Source organism: Lissotriton helveticus, chromosome 1_1 (assembly GCF_964261635.1).
Source record: "Lissotriton helveticus chromosome 1_1, aLisHel1.1, whole genome shotgun sequence".
In the NCBI taxonomy this organism is placed as follows: domain Eukaryota; kingdom Metazoa; phylum Chordata; class Amphibia; order Caudata; family Salamandridae; genus Lissotriton; species Lissotriton helveticus.
The window spans coordinates 1,155,456,545-1,155,478,745 of record NC_136057.1 but is presented as its reverse complement, the minus strand read 5'-3'; the positions used below and the strand labels follow the sequence as shown (position 1 = coordinate 1,155,478,745).

At 42.5% G+C, this 22,201-nt stretch overlaps 1 protein-coding gene across 1 annotated transcript in view; it reads left to right on the top strand.

Moving 5' to 3' along the window:
• Window positions 1-22,201, top strand: part of RELN (reelin) — a 1,711,021-nt gene that overhangs the window by 1,633,022 nt on the left and 55,798 nt on the right. The window contains exons 57-60 of the mRNA XM_078679027.1: window positions 3,880-4,055; window positions 9,196-9,269; window positions 10,591-10,752; window positions 20,180-20,337. Of these exons, the coding sequence (XP_078535153.1) occupies window positions 3,880-4,055; window positions 9,196-9,269; window positions 10,591-10,752; window positions 20,180-20,337 (570 nt within the window). The remainder of the gene's footprint in view (window positions 1-3,879; window positions 4,056-9,195; window positions 9,270-10,590; window positions 10,753-20,179; window positions 20,338-22,201) is intronic.

Below are 22,201 nucleotides of genomic sequence, written 5' to 3'. Positions count from 1 at the left end.
AAGGTTCTCTAAGGGCTTGTGTGCGCTTGCCTTCTGTTAGGAAGTCTCAGGGCCATCAAAGATTTCATCTTCAGTCTCTGAATACTCCACTGGGAGTTCTGGCCTGCCAAGTAGTGCCTATTCCAGTTCTGGGCCTTTGGAGGTGGCTTCCGCTGGAGGAAGAGAAGAAAATCCATGCATCGACCTTCAGCGCTTGTTTTTCCCGCCGCAGTCTTGCCATGCGGTTGAAAAACCAATGCATTGTTGCGGTGCAGCAGAAGAATCAACACAGTGCCTGCCTTGTTGCTCACAGATCACCGCAGCCCGAGTCCTGAGCAGTGTGTCTGCGACATCTGAGACACCCGCTCCATCTGCAACGCAGGCCCTGAGGGGCAGCTGAAGAATTTGTGTGTCACCTACCGTGCGGCTGGAAAATCAAAGCAGCACCTGTTCTGCCGCCACCTCATCGACCAGTGGATCCGTATTTTTGACTCATCGCACCTGTGCACCAAGTTCTTCATCAAAGTTTCCCAGACCGCGTGTCTGTAGATTGACGTATCACCTCCCCTCACAGTAAGGAACTGATGCATCACCTCCCCTGCACTGCAGTAAGGAACCAATGCATCACCTCCGCTGGCAGTAAGGAACTGATACATCTCCTCCCCTGGAAATTAGGAACCAATGCATTGATTTGCTTTTCTAGCACCTCACCTCCCCTGCGCCTCTTTTCATCTTTGATTTTGACTCATCTGAGGTACTTTGTGATAAAAGTGATGTATCCATAGTTTTCTATGGCTGAACTATTTTAAACCTTTTAAAAGTGATATCATTGCTTATGTATGTTGGATTTTTGTTATGTTAAAGTGTATTTGTAAAGCGCATTATTGAGACTGTGGATTGCCAGTTGTTAAAAAGCCAGGTTGTTAAAGCCTTTCTGGACAAAGTTGGCAAGCTGGGTTCCTAAATTCGTGACTTTATTAACTGGGACTGGATGAATGCCCATTTCTTCTGCCCACCAATTTGGTGACCAAAAAGAGGTCTCTCTACCGAAGAGGACAACCTCGGTCTTTCCCATGTTTAGCTCAGGACAATTTAAGCTTATCCAATCACTGATTGTAGTCAATACAACTATTGAATCTAATGTTAGGGTTATGATTACTTTTGGTCAGGGATACAACTATTTGGATGTCATCTGTGTGCGAAGTAAGAGAGAACCCAAAAGATTTGACAAGAGTGTGCAAAGATCTGACATAGATGTTAAATAGTGTTGGGCTAAGTGAAAAGCCCTGTGGGACTCGACATGGTAAAGAGAAAGGATTGGAGACGAAGGATCCAAAGGTTACATTTTGTCCTCTCTCCCTAAGGAAGGAGGTGAGTAAGGCTAAGCCTTTCCCTTTAATACCAATTCCTGCTAATTGGTCCTCCAGCAATTTGTAGTTGACCCTATAAAAATCCGCTTAGAGATCAAGCAGTATCTTGTCGTTTTGGTCTTGTTTTACTAGATGAAGATTGGTTATTTTTCTAAACTAGTGTGGTGTCCATTTGTAGTGTTCTCACTGTGTTACTGTGTGCTTATGTACAAATTCTTTACACGTTGCCTCTGAGACTGCTTATGCCAAGCTACCTAGGGGGTGAACAGGGGTTATCTTGCGTGTGTAATCCCCTTACCCTGACTAGAAAGAAGGGTCCCTACTCTGCCAGGGTGCAAGCCACTGCCAACTAGAGACCCCCTTTTCTAACACTATGCATGAAGAAAAATGAAATTATTACCAAAATAATGTGTTCCAGGACACAGCAAACACTGTGCTACGTAAATACACAGCTACATTGATTAAGAAGTGTGCTGTTTGGTGCAAACTTTGTCAGGGAAATTCAGCCCTCCAAATGAGCTGGATTAGGCATTGAAAGCATAGTATCATTGTTGATGGGGGAATGTATAGGCAATGGGGAGCCAATAGATACAGAAACTGGACCAAATGGCTATTGTTTAGAAATGTTGCTGTGTTCGGCTTGAGGCCCGATTTCATACCAGGATTTCCACACAACGTGCATTAACATATAAGCAATTCACGTGGGAATCACTGACATAGTCTATTTAAATAGGTTTGGTTGCTAAACTCTGGGAACTCCATAGGACACCTCCAGTATACCGCGTTCCAAAGAGCTTTGCCTTTGATTCTTAATGCACGTGCACTTCTGGGCTGCTGCCTTTGCCACATCACTGCAAGATGGAGCCATTCATATGAAATGAGAATTTACTTCTGAACAGCTGGCACATTGTGACAGCACAATGATACATTGTTAACGTAGATAGATACTTTGTGTGTGTCCTGTTGCACATGTTGCTTTATGATATAACCATGCCAGAGAGTCAACATTCAAAGATCATGCACAACTTAGTTTTTTTAGCTTAGTTGTAATATTTGCATTATTATTCAAGTTGTCGCATGTTCTGATTACCGCACATTTGACATTCTTGCCCTGACTTTCAACTATCAGACATTTCCAGTGTTGGACTAATCTTCTCAGGCGCTACTCAGCCCTCTTATCGACATCACACACAAATCTAAAATGCCCTCCCTGCAGCTCTCACCGTCGACATACCCAGCATTTGTAAGCAACCTCTCCTCTTTAACCACTTCTATTTTATGAATCCACGTTTGCCTGCAGGTCCATTGTCACATTCAGTACATTTCTTCACTCTGCCTCTACATCATGACCGCATGGTGTCGAGCTTGCATTGAACTTCCACAAAGCCACATCACACGTCCATGAGTCCATGTCGTCTCAGCGCCCAGGCTCTACGCTGAGTCCCAGGGCAACCAGAGAGAATTTGAGATCATTTTCATGACATATGAGATGTTCTATTGATAGGGTCTTAGCTTCCTGCAGTTAAAGATTTGTAAGGGAATCAGAATGGCTTATACTGAGGCTGTGCTTTTGCTGAATGTTAAACACCATATTGCTACAAACAGGGCCGGACTGGGAACCAAAACCGGCCCTGGCAAAGTGCTCGGCCGGTCCCCCCACCCCTGGGAGTTGGGGGTGCCGCCGAGCTCTTTGCCGGGGCCGGTTTTTGGCCGATTTTGTTACAGGGCCGTTTTTGCAGCCCCGTAACAAAAACAGCCCCCAGGGGTCCAAACCGGCCCCCACCCTTGGGCGCACTGGGGGATTGCCCGGTGCCAGCAACGGCCAGTCCGGGCCTGGCTACAAAATAGAGGTATCCTGAAAAAAATCTCTTCACGAAATGTGTACAGACCTAATTAGTCACTCAAATAACTACTCCAGATCTTTATACTTTTATATATTCTATAATTTTACATTACTTTCATTGTACATTACTTTATACTGTGATATACACGCGCTTGTATCTCACCGTACAGTGCTTTATACTTTACATACCTTTATAGCGCCATCTACCACTAATAGGCACCCTGGGTATTCAATCACTCAGCAAACACAGATGCCCCCGCATAACTGAGCCAACGCCCACCTTCGTGTCGCAAAGTCTTCCCCTGCACACCTGTCCCCTCTAAAAACGATGTTGGTACTCATTCCGATCTTGAAAACTCTGAATCCTGCACAAACTGGCAAGGGTAAAATTGCAAGTCAAATAATATTTCCCAGAACACTTTGTGGGCCTGACAAAACGACGTGGCAGAGAATGAGGAGCTACATGTTCTCCAGGTACCATGCCAGGAATCTGAACCCACCACAATTGCCCCTAGTTGATGTCGGTAAATATAACCGAGTGCCTGTAAGTTTATCTGAGGCCTGTTACTAATCTGTCAGAAAGTTGTATTATTCCTCAATGATTTGTAATTGTACTTACACCATCAGTATTATATCAATAGATAAGAACATTTTCAACTTTTAAACACTATTATTATTGTGTCACAGAAGGAACTTCCCATGAGGAAAACTGGAGTTTTTACCCGAACGCAGTACGAACTGCAGGTTTCTGTGGAAATCCCTCTTTCCACCTCTACTGGCCGAACAAGCGAAAGGACAAGACACACAACATCATGTCATCGCGGGAGCTGATTATCCAGCCAGGATACATGATGCAGTTTAAGGTAAGGAGATTTACCTTGACCATTCGACGCTGTGTAATTTTGTGAAAATACACGAGCCAGGGGCCGCCATTTTTCTCAGGAAGCTGCCAGTGCCAGACACATGCATGTGAAAGAGAGAGTACACTATTCAGAATTTCACATTTACAGACTTGTGGCTCAATTATTACAAGGAGCCCAGGTGTCGGTTAGTAGGTTGGTTGAGTGGTACTGGTCAGTCCTTCTTGACTTCTGACAGACTGGGAATAAAGTAGTTGTGCGTTGTGAGGAATTTCTCTGAGGTGCAGGCTTCAGGGGCTCGTGGGAAAGCAAAAATACAAGGTGGGTGATGGGTGACCGAGCCTCTACTAATGGAACATAATGGAGGCTGGAGAAGAGAGAATAGCTGTGGGGAGGAGCAACATATCTAAATCAACTGAAAGTATTACGTACCCACTAAAAAAGGAAGGAGACTGCATAAAGGTACACACTTTCAAACAAAATACAAATTAAACTAAAACCATATCTGCTATTCATGCTCGCAGGTGGGCCTGAGTTGGTCCCTTCTGCTTGGTCTTCCTGCCATTGATTCTTTAAAGCTTGATGTACTGAGGGAAAGGCACTTCCACTGCATGCTGCCTGAAGAGTTTGACTTGAGCACCACCCATGTGGCACTAGCACCAGACATTTAGGGAGTCATGTAGAGTCTGCATTGCAGTCGTGCTGCTTGCTGTCCCTCTGTTCTCCCATAGAAACCTATTTCCTGGTGGCGAGTAAGAGAAACACCGTTCTTTCATTTTCATTGCGTTTCATGAAAATAGAAGGCGCGTTGCCAGGACATTGACTGGTGAATGCAAAAGTACAGTGGCAGTCGGTCTCATTCAGCTGTGAACCATAATGAAAATAGAAGAAGGGCTCCCCTATTCCGTCTGCTCTTCTGGACTGTAGCAATGGGTGATGCAGCATCTAATTGGCCAATGGCCAATGGCCAATACTGCATCCACTGTTAAAACTGGTATCCGAGGTGCTTCTTTGCGCTTGGCGTCCATTGCTTTAATCCTGTCTCTTGCCAACCGTGCTCAAGACTGATTCCGGTGTGGAGATGGGAGCGTACTTCTCTTCTGTCTACCCATAGCGCTGCAGGAAGTACCAGTGCTGAGTCCCACCTATCAAAAAACTTCAGATGTTGAGCAAAAGACACCCCAAGCACTGCCCAAGGAAATAGCCTGCTTTCTGTGCAAAACCCAAGGCATGAGTGCAAAGCTCTATTTTTGCCTTTTAGAGAATTTGTACAACTTCCATTGCGTTGCAGCACCATATGAAATCTCTAATAAGGATAAAGGAGAAGGCAAGCAAGATCATCCTTGAGCATTTTCCGATGGAGTAAATATGTAAGGCATTCCATAAATCAGGTGGTGTTCTTGTGCTGGTGTGTACTTCTTCTGATCAAGTTGTCAGTGGAGAAGAGGCAAAAGGAAGTTAAAGTGTGTGAAGCTTTGGGTGTCTGGTATCCTCCCACTATTGAATGTGTTTAATTCAGGGCACTGCAAAAGCAAACCTACTACTCTGTGATTAATTACATTTCTTTGAATATGATTCAAAGCAAATGATTTGAATGCAAGTAAATCAGCGGTGGCTTGCACTCTAGTGTGTTGGGGCTCTGCCCTCCTCTTTTTCAAACCCTTTATTATTATATCAACATTACAATGTTCAACATTATTCACTGGTGGTGTCATAAAAACCCAATCCTAAGGTCAAGCAGCAGCCTTTGAGACAGTGATATGTGTCTGATAGCTGACCGCAGAGCCATGAAGACACCAGCACCAGACATCAGAGGGATTGTTCAGTTTGGGGGAAATCCCTGGCCTGGCCTCAGGGACCCAGCATCTGTGCCATGCTGAAGTGTCACTTCTAAGGTAGCTCTGGACACTGTAGGCCTCCCAGGGCTGCACATCAATCAGCCTGTCACCCTACCCTTTCCAAATTCGTCATAGTTAGGAAAGTGCGGGTGAAAAAGTAGGAGATAGAAACCTTCAACTGCAAGCTCAAGGTTTCAGTGTAATGATTTGGTAATGTTTTAGGTGGGAAGGAGCTGTGTGGCCACCACAGAACACGGAGCTCAAGCAGGACTTGCTCACACAGCAAGGGAAATTAAAAGAAACGCGTTAAAATGTTGTGGGTGGGTGGGTGAACCTGTCTCTGTGTGTCTCTGTGAGTACCTGTGTGTGAGAGAGAGGGAGAGGTGGAGTGGGTGAGAGTGAGCGACAGTGAGTATAAGTGAGTCAGACTAAGAGCGAGTGCAAGTGACATAGAATAATTGAAAATGAGTAAGAGTGAACGCAAGTAATTGAAAGTGTGTGATTGTGAATGCCTCGGTGAAAGAGTGAATGGAAATGAATCAGAGCGAGTGAAAATTGAAGAGTGGGAGTGAACACCAGTGAGTCAGAGTGAGGGATAATGAGTGATTCAGAGTAACCATTAGTGGAAGCTATTAAGAATGATTGAAAATAACCCAGAAAGTGTGGGCCAATGAGAATGAATGAGTGATGAGTGAGTGAATGAGAATTAATGAGTGAAAGTAAGAATGAGTGCAAGACTGAGTGAGAGTAAAAGTGTGCTCAAATGTGTGTGACTATGAAAGTATGAGAGAGGAATTCAAATGTGAATAAGAACGAGTGAATGAAATGGTGAGATTGAGTGAGAATGAACGAGAGGAGGAGGGAAAATAAGGAAGTGTGAGAGTGAGTGGGAGCGAGTGGGTGCAAACAAGTGACACTGAATGAGTGAAAACGAGGGAGAAGAGTTGGAATGAGAATTACTAAATGAAAGTGAGAGTGAGTGTTAGTGAGTGAGCATGAGTGATTGAGAATGGGGTTTGCTTGGCATAGTAGACATAAATCTTAGCATAACAGCATATTTGACAAAATACTGCACATGCATAGTAAAGGAAATACTTGGTATTTGCATTCTACAGGTAATATTTGGGATATGGGATATCCATGTCAAAAAGCTGGGCCTGAAATACAGGAGGTAATTCTTGCATAACAGGTATCGGTGGCAAAATAATGACACTGGCATATTAGAGGTGATATTTAGCATCTGAAATACCCTTGGAAAATGTTGGTGCCGACATACTGGAGGCAATTCTTAGCATATGGGGCATGTGTGGCACACTGCTCCTGCTGTCACATTGGAGGTGAAGTATCAAGGTGAAAAACACAGCAACTACATTGTTCCTGCAGGTTTGTCACTGTGTTTAAAATCCTGGTACTAGCCCTCTCTGGATTAAGTTTAAGTGGCCACTTATTTTTCCTTGTCCTAGTCGAACATCCGTCCCTTTCTGTCTGGAATTTTGACTGAACCTTGCCAGATAAGTGGTGGCTTGAATAGGAATTCCATTAAAAACTATAAGAAGCAGTGAGAAAGTTAGACTGTTTATTTGTGAACAGATGGCCAGATATATCAACACTGTGTACTATTGCAAAGACACTAGAAGTGACGAGAATTGGCACACAGTGTTAATTTGAGATTTACTTTCCAGTGCAGACCTTGTTTTGCACAGCAAAATTGCCTAAACGTTTTAAAACTGCATTACTTTGCGTCAAGAGGGTGTCCCATTGGTACTACAGTGGCGTTTCATGCTACTACCCATGTTTTTTTACACAAAGCCCTATCTACTAACATGTGCCAAAAAATACACTTCCTTAAGGCATAAACAAGCCATTGCAAATTTGCATTTGTGCTCCACTTTACAGTACACATACAAAGTGGGGAAAGTTTTTAAATTCAACTAATTATAGTGTTTTGTATTGGAAGGCTATGCTTCTGTACAAACGTTAAGCTAGACTCACAAAGACACACCTTTGCACTATGGTGCAAAGTTATGTGTGGCACAAGGCAGGTAAATTGTGCACCAGAGCTTGGCGAGAGCTCAGCAAAGCTTTAGCTTAGTAGACATGGCATAGTCATGGCCTCTCCCGTTGATGCAACGCAGCACAGTAACTGTGGTTGGTGAAGCTTTAAACAACTTCCTTAAAGTTGGGTGAAATTCGCAAACATTTCACTTTTACCCAGTTGGCTGAGTATACCACCTTTGTCCAACTTTGATTTCAGCAGAAACAACGTGATGTAAGGAATGCTAAAATTGATCTCAACCACCGGCGATCAATCTTGCCTGCATTCCAGACCATCATTTTCTTCCGCTGTGCCTCTTTAGACAGAGACCTGCTTTATTCCTGCTTCAATATGAGCAGTCCAGCTCATATTGTTAGGCCAAAGCTTCTTCTGTGGGAACGCAAGCAACCTTAGATCAGTTTCGGCCTAATAGGTCTCATTGGTAAGGTTTAGCTTAAGTCCAATGGCACAGTGAGCGCAAGACCCACGTCTCAAAATGTACCTAGCTGACTAGGCCTAAGAAGGCCAAAACTGGACTGGGGTTACTTGTATTCCCTTCTAGAGGGATCCTTGTCTGGCAGCTTGGGGTGAGCTTTTCCAATGCGGAGCAGGGTCAGTAGTGATTTCCATATGCAGGCCTTGAATAAAATAAAAATAAAATATTAATCCTGTATTTGTTAAGCGCACAGCTACCCATAGGGTTCTCGGCACTGGGGGCCTTCGGAAAGATTAAGCAAGCTATTGGCCAGAGTCACAAGGTGCTGGGCAGACACCAGCTGCCGGTGCCAGGGATCGAACCGTGATCCCCAGCGCCTGGCGTCAGTCGCCCTGGCCGCTGCGCCACACCTCTTTCACAATGGCACAGTGGGTGAAAAATGATGGGTTGGTGTGCTACCCAGAGCGATTGGCAGTGGTTAGACTATTTGCAAGCACTCCTCCCATCACATTTTGCGTGCATGATGTAACAACTTCAAACGTCACCTAATCTTTCAGTGCAAAATCAAAAAAAGTCTGCAAAATAATTTATCATAAAATCTTTTTTAAGATAATATTCATCCTCCGTGTTTTTTGCAATATTTTTCAAAACATTATCAGAGGTTTTCTGACGCTTTCCTCATTTTCAAGCTGTTCACACTTTGTGTAGTTCACAAAGTTGTAAAAGGGTCAAAATGTTGGAGGTGATGAGCATTTGCAACGTCGCACAAACGTAATTAATTTCACTTGCTGCACTTTCCTAATTTCTTTCTTTGTCTCTGCAATTGATTTGCAGATTGTGGTTGGATGTGAGGCCAATTCGTGTGGTGACCAGCATTCGGTGATGCTTGAATACACCAAGGAGTCCAGGTAGCTTTACTTTCAGTTCACACTGTACCCAAGCGCACAAGAATCACTGGGAAATATAAATGGTAGAAAATATAAGGGTGGGAATAAAACATGGAGATGTATGTAATGGTAGAGCATATACCATGGCCCAGGGGGAGTATTTCGTAGCCAATTAAATATTTTCCTAACTCAAGTGTTATAAGTGCACTTACCTTACCATGTGGTCTGGGAACAAGCAGCAAAGTGAAAACGCAGTATGTGATCTAGTACATGTCTGTGTACGTCACACTCACTATGCAGAGATAGTTCAAAACGCAAGGCGCTGAAGTGTCTGTGTTGCTTACGAGTTTTAAGGCACAATTATGATATATACACTTTTGTGTCAAGTCTCTCGCCATCTTACAAAATTATCTTCCACTGGACCTAGCCTGGGTGACACGAGTTGGAAGAAGGATGTTTTGTTCAACATTTGTGAACTTCACAGAAACAAATGCAATATACACGTGATTGTGATTATTTTCATAAGTGTCATCATATTCGATATTTTTAGTAACTGCGTGGCAGTTTTATCCTAGAATGCACTTCAGTTTGCTTCTGCATCCGTTTGGGCCTGAGACTACGAACGTTCTGGTGTTGTTGTACAGTGTACAGCACGGCTGGCCTCTCAGTAGCACACCCTGCTATCATGTCGACAGGACAAGCTACTGTACTGCTGATAAATTTAAAAAAACGATGGATTTAGGCCCAGATCCTTGTACTGGGGTGAATGTATGACATTGTTCTACATTCTGTCCATCAACTGTGTTTTTTGCAATTTTCACCCCGAGTGGGCTGGGTATGCTCAGACGTGAGTCCCAGGCTCTCCACACCACTGGAGTCAAGCTATCCAGGCTGATGAAGGCTGATAGCCAGAAACCGGTCCTTGGATGCTTGATTCCGGTCTGGGAAAGACATGGCTTGGTAGTTTGGACTGGACTGTTCCCATGAGGCACAGGGTCAGAGCTGATTTGCATATAGCCAGTGTCTAACCCAGGGTGGTGTGGAGTGCAAAAAAATGATGGATTTAGGCCCAGATCCTTGCACTGGAGTGAATGTATGACATTGTTCTACATTCTGTCCATCAACTGTGTTTTTTACTGATAAATTCAGGGTCACTGTCTGGCTGGCTTGGAGACACATTTCCTTTTAGATATACTGCATTTTTTTGTCTCTTCTCTTTATGATTGTGCTGCTAACATATATATAAATAAGAGAAACAGCACGCAGTGCCTGCTGTTTACTGTTAGCTCTTTTGTTGCCTTTCATTTTGATTGTTGACGCAAATCACATATGTTTGTTACAGGACCGACGCGTGGCATCTTGTCCAGACGCAGTGCCTTCCATCCTCTTCAAACAGTATCGGCTGCTCCCCCTTCCAGTTCCACGAGGCCACCATCTACAACTCGGTCAACAGCTCGGCCTGGAAGCGAGTGACCATCCAGCTTCCTGACCACGTCTCGTCTAGGTACCCACTGCTTGTCCTACAGAGGGGGCAACGTCACTTGAGTGGTTTAGGAAGCCAGTGAAACTGAAGGAGTTGCTGCAAGTGTGCACTGACCAAATGAAGGTTCATTGATTGATGCAGGAAACACACAGTTAGACCGGGTATGCTGAGTGGGTGTAAGGATAGTCTGTACAGAGTATGAGGTGTTACATGTCTTCAGCAGTGGCCACAGGAAAGCCAACCATGGTTAGTCATATGAAGCAAATTCGAACTCCATCATGAACAACACTTCTTAAAGAAAATAATTCAGCCGCTCTCTAGAGATAGGCTTGTGGTGTCTTCTAAGAAGCCAATTACAGCAACTCTGTACCTTGGTTACATGCTGCTCAGTAAGAACATGAACAACACCAAGCCTGCTTCATTTCTTACGCCTGGATGTATGACATTACAACAAATGTCATTACCACGCCTGCCTTTACCACGCGTTCATTACAGCGCAATTGTGCCTTTTCTACCTACGTATTGTCTTTGCCATGCAAGTCTTTACTACGCATATTCCTTTACTACACATGCCTTTACAATAAAATAGGAAGTGTGTGTGTATATATATATATATATATATATATATATATATAAAACCCTTATTGACCCCTAAACTCACCCACCCCTAAACCCTATAAAATCCCTTACCACCCAAATACCCTTACCCACCCTAAAAATACCCTTACCACTCAAATACCCTTACCGGCCCCAAACCCCAAAAATGTGCTTACCGCCCAAATACCATTACCCACCCTAAAAAGGCATTAGTGGTAAAGGTTAAGCCCGCGTTATGAAGGATGTTTCCCCTTACACCCGTCCTTTCCCATGAACTCGGCAATGGTCAGTCTTCAAGCCCGATCCCTCCCAGATCTCCCTGACATACTCAACTCCTTTAAAACCACTTCTTATAAAGATGATGTCACACCCTCAATCCTCATCAAATCTCTCATTGGAAACTGCCTCTTACTTCAAATCACCATTGTCAGTGCTTCTTTCATCCAAGACATCTTCCTAGAAGCTCATAAGACAGGAGATATCCTCCTACTCCTAAAGAAACCTACACTGGACCATGATGACCTTGCCAGCTACCGGCCCATCACTCACCTACTGTTCATCTGCAAGATCATTGAAAAAGCATTCCATGTTCATCTTTAAGATCACAGTAATGACAACCATCTCCTGCATGAGTACCAGTCTGGCTTCAGATCACGCATGTAGCATGTAGACTGCTACCTTACTGATTGTAGGCGATGCCCTCTTGACCACAGATGATGACCCCTGCCTCCTGATATTACTGGACCTCTTAGCCTTCCTTCGACTCAGTCAGCCATCCCACCCTCATGCGCTCCCTGAGATTCACCAGCAATATCCTTCACTGTTTTGCTTGCTTTTCCAACAGACACTAGTTTGTTCATATGGGCACCTCCAGGTCACAAAATATCTGTGTAGTCCCCAGGGTCCTTTACTGTCTCTTGTCATCTTCAAGCTTTACTTCGAGCCACTTGGAACTTTATTCACAAATAACCACATCACAATTCACCAAAATGCCGATGATACACAACTGAACATGCACGTTTGCTCTGATTTAGACATCCAACTCCTCGGGCACTGCTTTCTGTTCATTCAACACTAGAAGTCCGTCAAGAAACAGTACAAACCGGGCTCAATGACTTGTACCTTGATGGCTTTGAACCCTAACTTTCACCAAATGCCAAGGGTGATAATGCCCTGCTCCATGGCCTGCCGGATTCCACATTGGCACAGCTTAAGGACATCCTATATGCCACAGCACGTCTCATCCAGGGCCTAAAGAAATATGATCACATCACCCCATCCTGCTGGAACTCCATTGGCACCCCTTCCCATCCTGCTCCATCTTCAAAACCAGCTGCATCATTTATAAAGCCATCACAACCAGTACCCCTGTTCATCATCTAAACAAGCTCACATTCTTTGGTGGTTCTGTGCACTCCCCCAGCCAGGATAATAGACTGCAGATCCAAGTGTGAAAAAGCAAGAAAACAAGACATCGGACTTTTCACATCTATGTATCTAGGAGTTGGGCTAACATCCCTGTATGCATCATGACCGCCCCAAAACACCAACAATTTAGGAAAGAGTTGAAGACTCGCCTGTTTAAAGAGCACTACATCACAATGCATTAGCCATCCACAACCCAGCTTCTTCTTCAATGACTTATTGACTTTATGCTTGCCTTTGGTAATGTACCGCACTGTAAACATACCCAATGTATACATGCATGCATACACAGCTATGCACCTTTTACTGAATGCAATTGTGCTTCATTTAGTTCATGCATTCACCTGGAAACTCTCTGAAATTCTTCAACTTAGTTCATGAGCTGTAGACAGCATGGCTTAGAAACACAAAGCAACAACCACAGCTCTGGCTATCCGATCTGAATCACTGACATATTATCGAAAGACAGAATATCTACATACAAAAATATCGACACGAAAATATCGAAGTCAAAACTATCGGAGTTATATCTTCATAAAGGTAAGTACAAAAATATCGAAAAATTAATATCGTAGTACAAAAATATCGAAATTAAAATTATCGTTTTTTTAAATGTATTAATAATAATGTAAAAATAATTTTAAAATACATATAATTTTACAAATATTAAATAAAAACATTAAAACATTAAAAAATTATAACTAATACATATACATTTAAAATAAATTGAAAACTCTACATATAAATTAATATATATACGTACTCCACATATTGCAACAGTAGGAAAATCGTTGGATAGCGTAGGGGTAAAAATTACTATTCCCACTCCAGAGGGTGCAACAGTAGGGAAAGCGTTGGATAGCGTAGGGGTTTAAATTACTATTCCCACTCCAGAGGGTGCAACAGTAGAGAAAGCGTTGGATAGCGTAGGGGTTTAAATTACTATTCCCACTCCAGAGGGTGCAACAGTAGGGAAAGCGTTGGATAGCGTAGGGGTTTAAATTACTATTCCCACTCCAGAGGGTGCAACAGTAGGGAAAGCGTTGGATAGCGTAGGGGTAAAAATTACTATTCCCACTACAGAGGGTGCAACAGTAGGGAAAGCGTTGGATAGCGTAGGGGTAAAAATTACTATTCCCACTCCAGAGGGTGCAACAGTAGGGAAAGCGTTGGATAGCGTAGGGGTAAAATTACTATTCCCACTCCAAAGGGTGCAACAGTAGGGAAAACATTGGATAGCGTAGGGGTAAAAATTACTATTCCCACTCCAAAGGGTGCAACAGTAGGGAAAGCGTTGGATAGCGCAGGGGTAAAATTGACTATTCCCACTCCAGAGAGTGCAACAGTAGGGAAAGCGTTGGATAGCTTAGGGGTTTAAATTACTATTCCCACTCCAGAGGGTGCAACAGTAGGGAAAGCGTTGGATAGCGTAGGAGTTTAAATTACTATTCCCACTCCAGAGAGTGCAACAGTAGGGAAAGCGTTGGATAGCGTAGGGGTTTAAATTACTATTCCCACTCCAGAGGGTGCAACAGTAGGGAAAGCGTTGGATAGCGTAGGGGTTTAAATTACTATTCCCACTCCAGAGGGTGCAACAGTAGGGAAAACGTTGGATAGCGTAGGGGTAAAATTTACTATTCCCACTCCAGAGAGTGCAACAGTAGGGAGGGCGTTGGATAGCGTAGGGGTTTAAATTACTATTCCCACTCCAGAGGGTGCAACAGTAGGGAAAGCGTTGGATAGCGTAGGGGTTTAAATTACTATTCCCACTCCAGAGAGTGCAACAGTAGGGAAAGCGTTGGATAGCGTAGGGGTTTAAATTACTATTCCCACTCCAGAGGGTGCAACAGTAGGGAAAGCGTTGGATAGCGTAGGGGTTTAAATTACTATTCCCACTCCAGAGGGTGCAACAGTAGGGAAAGCGTTGGATAGCATGGGGGTAAAAATTATTTCCCACACTACTCCCCCTTTAACACACAACACACTACACATACAAAAAAACACAATTAATATAAATTTCAATTAATCAATTAATAACAATTAATATTACTAAATTGATGTAATTATAAATGAACTAATTAACACATATTAATTACTAATTACTTAACAATAAATATCAACAAATAAATACAATCTCTTTAATTAATTACATTTAGTTATATCACACCCTATCCCCCTATAAACACACAACCCACTACACATAAATAAATCACATCATTTAATCACTTAATAATTATAAATTACCAATTAATTATTAATTACCAATAACAAAAAATTAAATATATTAGCACATTAACTCTAATTAATTTAATGTACTAATTAATATTATCTAATTACCAATTAATTAATTAACAATAACAAAAATGTATATATATTAAAACATTAACTCAAATTAATGTCATTAACTAATTAATATTAATTAATTACCAATTAATTATTAATTAAAAATATTAGCAAAAATATAATTAATTAACTAATTAATATTAATTAATTACCAATTAATTATTAATTAAAATATTTACAAAAATATATTGATTAATTAAATATTATTAAATTACTCCCCACCCTATTCCCCTATAAAACCAGAACCCGCTCTGATACTAAAACGCAAAATGTAAACAAAATTACTATTTTTCAAACATACATTACAAAACATATTTAACAAACATATAAACAACATAATAAAATACATAACACTAAACAAAATTTCGATATTAGTAAATTTCGATATTAGTAACATACATACCTTAAAAAAACGTTATTCTGTCTGTCGATATTTTGGACATCGATATTGTATACCATCGAAATTAAAACATCGATATTATTGTATATCGATGTTTTAATTTCGGTCTATGCTGTCTGTAGCCTATGCCATAACTTGTACAGTGACTAAGTTATTGCATGCACACATAGACATGCTGATTTCTTTCCGGTGCAGAGCTCCATTCCTGGCTTGTGCTCCTTGTTCATGATATGCTCCAGGGCCCAAGTTACAGTTTGCTGTGCTGCCCCGTTTGTGCCCCGTGTGTACCTGATCACAATAAATGCAGTGTTCACAGTGCAGGCACAAACTTACTCCTGCACTTTGAACTGTGCATTAGTGAAAGGCAGACCAACTGTTTGAAGACACCAGTTTACCGCTCACTGCGGATAAAGACCTTGCCTCACGTTGAAGAGGAACCAAGAATTGCCAGGCTGGCAAGTGCAATGTGGACTGCACCAACCTGCAGCGGGATGTCAGTGCTGTCCTTGGAACCCCATGCCCTCCTCCAAAGGGGCACCCTCCTGTGGCAAACGGACTGAACGCCATTTAATATGTGGCACGCTATGAACGCAATCTCATAGGTGGCAATTAATCAGTATGTCTTCTGATGGCTTATTTACCTCTCCACCTGTGTCTATAACGCAGCATGGGTGCAAAGGCGAAGGGTTCCCTCATATTCTTGGGGCCACACCTGCATGCAAACAAGGGAATGCACCTTTGTGATCAAGCCAGCACAACATGTGCCTCTCAGCAATCAAAGTTGTAGAAGGGTCCCTACAAATAGTGCCCCAGTGGTGCAAACAGCAGGCAAACATTCCTGTTGCACCCCTGGGCCATTATGTTTATTTTACCCCAACTCTCCAGCAGACAGTAATTATAATGTAAGAATATTCAGGCTCTCTGTTTAAAATGTGTCCGAGTGGCTATCATTGCCCTTAAACTCTCATGTGCCTTCAGAATCATCCAGTACTCTTCTCATGGACAATTCATTGAAGTCCTTCTGAAGACAGACCAGGCCCTGCACTTTTTCACAAGCAGGGCAACGCTGGGTAACATTTCCAGCGCTAGAGTCACATTTTAAAGCCATAAAAAGAAAGTCAATGAGGAGCAGTCTAAGTGAAAATGGGCTTAGATTTCCAGAGAATGCTGTCTGATGGGTTCCTCCTGATTTTGAATTGCTGCTACATCAGTCCATAACATTTATTTAATTATATCTGTGTGTGTGCTTTCTAAAACTCACTCTTAAAGTGATGTGCTGCACTCAGCTCATCCGGCCATTCGGCCAGGTGATAATCTGTGGTCGTCGATGATGCCTTTTTGTGCTTGCATCTGTGACATCATGTGTGAGGTCATCAATAGAGCATGAAGCAGAAAGATTTTATGGTTGTAGAATTCATTATAAATGGTGATTTTCAGTGTATTTTATATTTTGAATCCTTATCAGAATACCCCTCAGATTAGCTTTTTAGAAGAATTTGTATGGTTTGTTTTCTGCACACTTTATAATGTGATCTGAGTAAACAACCTGAATCCTCCAGTAAACACTGGCGGAGAATTGACGCTGACCTGAAACTACAACAAAACGCTTAGGGAAAAGAGTAGAGAACTAAACAAGCATATTAAAAGTAGATCGTTTGTTAGACCACACTAGCGAAGATGAACAGAGTAAACAAATGGAAAGGACATGGAAAATGTATATCTTTGTAGGGGTCTTCAGGTTTCCAGGGATTGCATTGATAAGAATGCACTATAAAGTCGTCCTTACCGCAGGTTCCAGTAGCCTACAATTATAGCACCTTTTGAATTAGCAGCCCCTGGACTAGTCACCTAGCTGTTGTTTGTTTTAGTACAAAGTCAGACTTGCATTGTGTAGCCATCAGATTTGCCTCATGCTATATTGTGAATAAGAGATCTTTCTGGGTACTGAAATGGTGTTTTCTCTGACTCTCCTTCTACTCTTACTCTCTACTTCTCCCTGTTCCCACTCTCTCATTCCCAAATCTTTCTGTATGTATATATATATATATTTTCACTGAAAAAAACAGAGGTTAATGGGACCTTATAGTTAGGTGAAAAAGTCAGTTAAAACTTGCAGTTTTAAACAACATACAAAGCCACTGAAATTCACCAGATATATTTAGCTCAAGTAACTATAACTCGTGTCCTAAGGTAACTATAACTCGCGTCCCTGCCATGCACAGTTTTCTCATCAATAATTTCATTGCAAATGTTGCAGTGATATTAACAATGATGTCACAGAAGATGTCATGAGTGATAAGTAATGTAATAAGTGGGGAAATTAGCAGTGCATGGCACGGGTGCAGAATGGGAAAAATGTGTTTTGGGGCTCCCCCTTTTTCTCGGACGGCCGCTTGATGAATCCCCCCCCCACAAACTTTCCAATAAGGAGTTGACGTGGAAGAATTTTTTTTCTAACATTTTGTGAAGATTTGTCAAATGGAGCAAAAGTTATTAGGAAAACAAAACATAGTTTTCCTATGGAAACGTGGTTCTAACTATAATTATCCAGTAGCCACTGGGTAATATGTATGCGTGTGTGTACATATACATATATATATATATATATATATATATATATATATCTCGCTCCAAATTACCCACAGGCAAGGATGCACTAAACAGCAAGATCACGGGTAAGAGCGAACACCACAGTCCGATATGTTTCCAGCTCTCATGTCCTAGATTTTAGCCTGACGCGTTTCTGAACTTCTTGTTCTCATCAGAGGCTCGACAAATGAGTTCGTGCTCACACACCCACACTTAAATACCTTGTTTAGCGTCCTTTATGTGCGCAATGCTTTCTGGGTTTTGTAGTGTGTGTCATCATTAATCCACAGATGGAGGCACGTTAATTACCAAGCTGCCTTCATTCAAAGCCCTTGGATGGGCCTCAGACTGCGTGCCACTCATAAATTCCATATTGTCAGCTGTTTCACTCCTTGGGCTCGGCAGAATTTCCGGGCACCGTGACCCCCAGTGATCCCGGGGTCGTGCAACCTTCGCGGCTGGGCTGCCGCGTTAACATCTCGCTCCAAATTACCCACAGGCAAGGATGCACTAAACAGCAAGATCACGGGTAAGAGCGAACACCACAGTCCGATATGTTTCCAGCTCTTATGTCCTAGATTTTAGCCTGACGCGTTTCTGAACTTCTTGTTCTCATCAGAGGCTCGACAAATGAGTTAGTGCTCACACACCCACACTTAAATACCTTGTTTAGCGTCCTTTATGTGCGCAATGCTTTCTGGGTTTTGTAGTGTGTGTCATCATTAATCCACAGATGGAGGCACGTTAATTACCAAGCTGGCTTCATTCAAAGCCCTTGGATGGGCCTCAGACTGCGTGCCACTCATAAATTCCATATTGTCAGCTGTTTCACTCCTTGGGCTCGGCAGAATTTCCGGGCACCGTGACCCCCAGTGATCCCGGGGTCGTGCAACCTTCGCGGCTGGGCTGCCGCGTTAACATCTCGCTCCAAATTACCCACAGGCAAGGATGCACTAAACAGCAAGATCACGGGTAAGAACGAACACCACAGTCCGATATGTTTCCAGCTCTCATGTCCTAGATTTTAGCCTGACGCGTTTCTGAACTTCTTGTTCTCATCAGAGGCTCGACAAATGAGTTCGTGCTCACACACCCACACTTAAATACCTTGTTTAGCTTCCTTTATGTGCGCAATGCTTTCTGGGTTTTGTAGTATGTGTCATCATTAATCCACAGATGGAGGCACGTTAATTACCAAGCTGCCTTCATTCAAAGCCCTTGGATGGGCCTCAGACTGCGTGCCACTCATAAATTCCATATTGTCAGCGTCAGGCTAAAATCTAGGACATGAGAGCTGGAAACATATCGGACTGTGGTGTTCGCTCTTACCCGTGATCTTGCTGTTTAGTGCATCCTTGCCTGTGGGTAATTTGGAGCGAGATGTTAACGCGGCAGCCCAGCCGCGAAGGTTGCACGACCCCGGGATCACTGGGGGTCACGGTGCCCGGAAATTCTGCCGAGCCCAAGGAGTGAAACAGCTGACAATATGGAATTTATGAGTGGCACGCAGTCTGAGGCCCATCCAAGGGCTTTGAATGAAGGCAGCTTGGTAATTAACGTGCCTCCATCTGTGGATTAATGATGACACACACTACAAAACCCAGAAAGCATTGCGCACATAAAGGACGCTAAACAAGGTATTTAAGTGTGGGTGTGTGAGCACGAACTCATTTGTCGAGCCTCTGATGAGAACAAGAAGTTCAGAAACGCGTCAGGCTAAAATCTAGGACATGAGAGCTGGAAACATATCGGACTGTGGTGTTCGCTCTTACCCGTGATCTTGCTGTTTAGTGCATCCTTGCCTGTGGGTAATTTGGAGCGAGATATATATATATATATATATATATATATATATATATATATATATATATATATATCACTGTCTCCAGATCTTTTTCTCTATTTCTTTCAACCTCTCGCGATTTATGTTTCTTTATTCCCCCTCTCTCATTCCTACTATGCTCCCTCCAAGCATATGAGTAGGTTGTAGCTATCAGTAATCTCTAAATACTTTATCTACTTATCACACTGTGCATGTTATACAATATAACATAGGATTCATTGAACTTTGCTTTTTTTGCTTTTTTTTCCAAGTGCAACTCAGTTTCGTTGGATTCAGAGAGGGGAAGAAGTGGAGCGGCAGAGCTGGGCCATTGATCACGTCTACATTGGAGAAGCTTGTCCGAAATTCTGCAGCGGGCACGGATATTGCACAACTGGCGCTGTTTGCATTTGTGATGAAGGGCACCAAGGTCTCTCTTCTTTACTTCTTTTTCTACTCATGTTGTTGCCTGTTTGTGTGCTTTATGAGATAGTGAAACACGAGGTCCTGTAATTGGAAGATCAACCTGGTCGCGTGGTAGTACAACAGCACATCAAAGCACGATCAAACTAATTAGAAAAACTGTTTTAAATGACATATGGTTTATGATGGATGGACGTCTGTCTTTTATTTGTATACAACCAAAAAGGGCGTTCGGCAAAAGAAAAAACTTTTAAACCCAAATTCGGATTTGGAAATGCTGCTGCGGGAATGTGATTTGCTTCTTTTCTTCTATATACCATAAACATTTAACTTTTTGCTTTATTGTTTGCTTAAACCAAATATTACCTCCATTCTTTCGAATCATTTAAACACACATTCACTTGTCAAAATCATATCTTTTCTGGGTAGCTTTCATTTTGTTTTACCTTAATTCTGGTGCTAAACGCTTTGGAATTCTACATCAAAACTGTATATTAATTGGCTAGGAAAAATTTTTTAAATGCAACATCCAGATATATCCGAGCTTCGGATTTGTACAGTCGCACCAGTAAAAGTTCTCAGGTAATGCTGTGTGCTGTCAGTGAAAATGCAAAGATAATAGAAAACTGGATCTTTGGAAAACGTATTGGGATTTTATTCCATATCAATGGATTTATCTGCGTACTTAATCTGGCACTTAATGCACAAATACTGTTAGGTAGTGATGGAGTTTGTGTAATTGTGGGATACATAAATATTAAACACACGAAATGTGATGGGAGAATGATTGCAATAAGTCTAACCATTGGCAATCGCTTGGGGTAGCCTTCCAACCCATTGTTCTTATGGCCACCATGCCACCTCAGTTTTGACCCAGCCATATGTACATCAGCCTTGACCAAACTTTATTAGGAGCAGAGCAGCCCAAACTGCCGAGCCAATTCCTCCCGAACTAGAACGCAATATGTAAATGTTAGACACATTTAACGAGACAGCGGTTATTGGTTGACCAATGATCCAAGTTCTTCAATTTCAGTTTTTTTGTCAAGTGTTTTTTGCCATGGCATCAAGCCAATGCTGATTTAAGAAAAGTTATGACTCGTCAAGGGGAAATATGGCTAGTGTATTTCATTTGCAAACAGAAGTGCCTTTGAGCAGTACTTGACAGAGAAACAACATTATTTTATATCTAGTCTGATTAGCCACGTCCTGGCCTACCCTAAGCACATATATAATATTGTTGAAGCCAAGTGCGGCCCTTATGAAAAGATAGGGCATTAGCCCATCTGTGAGACATTGCAAACGGAAGTTGCATGATCCTCTAAAACACGATTCTAAGGCCACAGTATAAAACTGTAGTGTCTGACTGTGTAGCCAGACCTTGAGTATAAGCACCCAAAGCGTTTCCCTCATGTGTTGGACGTTTAATGGTGACCATGCAGCGCTAAGATCCTACATAAATGCTCAAACTCAAGGCCTATGCCTTGGAACTACTTGTGCAACCCACTACAGAGAGCCTGCTGCGAGCCCTGGACTTGCTTTACGCCACGTCTGTAAACCATCACTAGTGCGCGTATACCAACATCAGCGAGCAGGTCAGGGTGCTGGGATACACTACCTGCCCTAGAACCCCGCAAGTCGGCTCTGCCTGAAACATCACTGTAGTAAATTGAATTGTCAAACCGTGGGGACAGTGGTTGCATATTGCGTAAGCTGTTCCTGGGCTCCAACAAAATTAAAACAATATATCCCTATTGAGTAAATAGGTTTCTGCTTGGTAGTTTGGCATAAGCATCAAGAACCCTTTCAGAGAAAATTTCATGTGGTGTGTGGTGCATGAACAGCAACACCAAAACATCATTACATTTAGG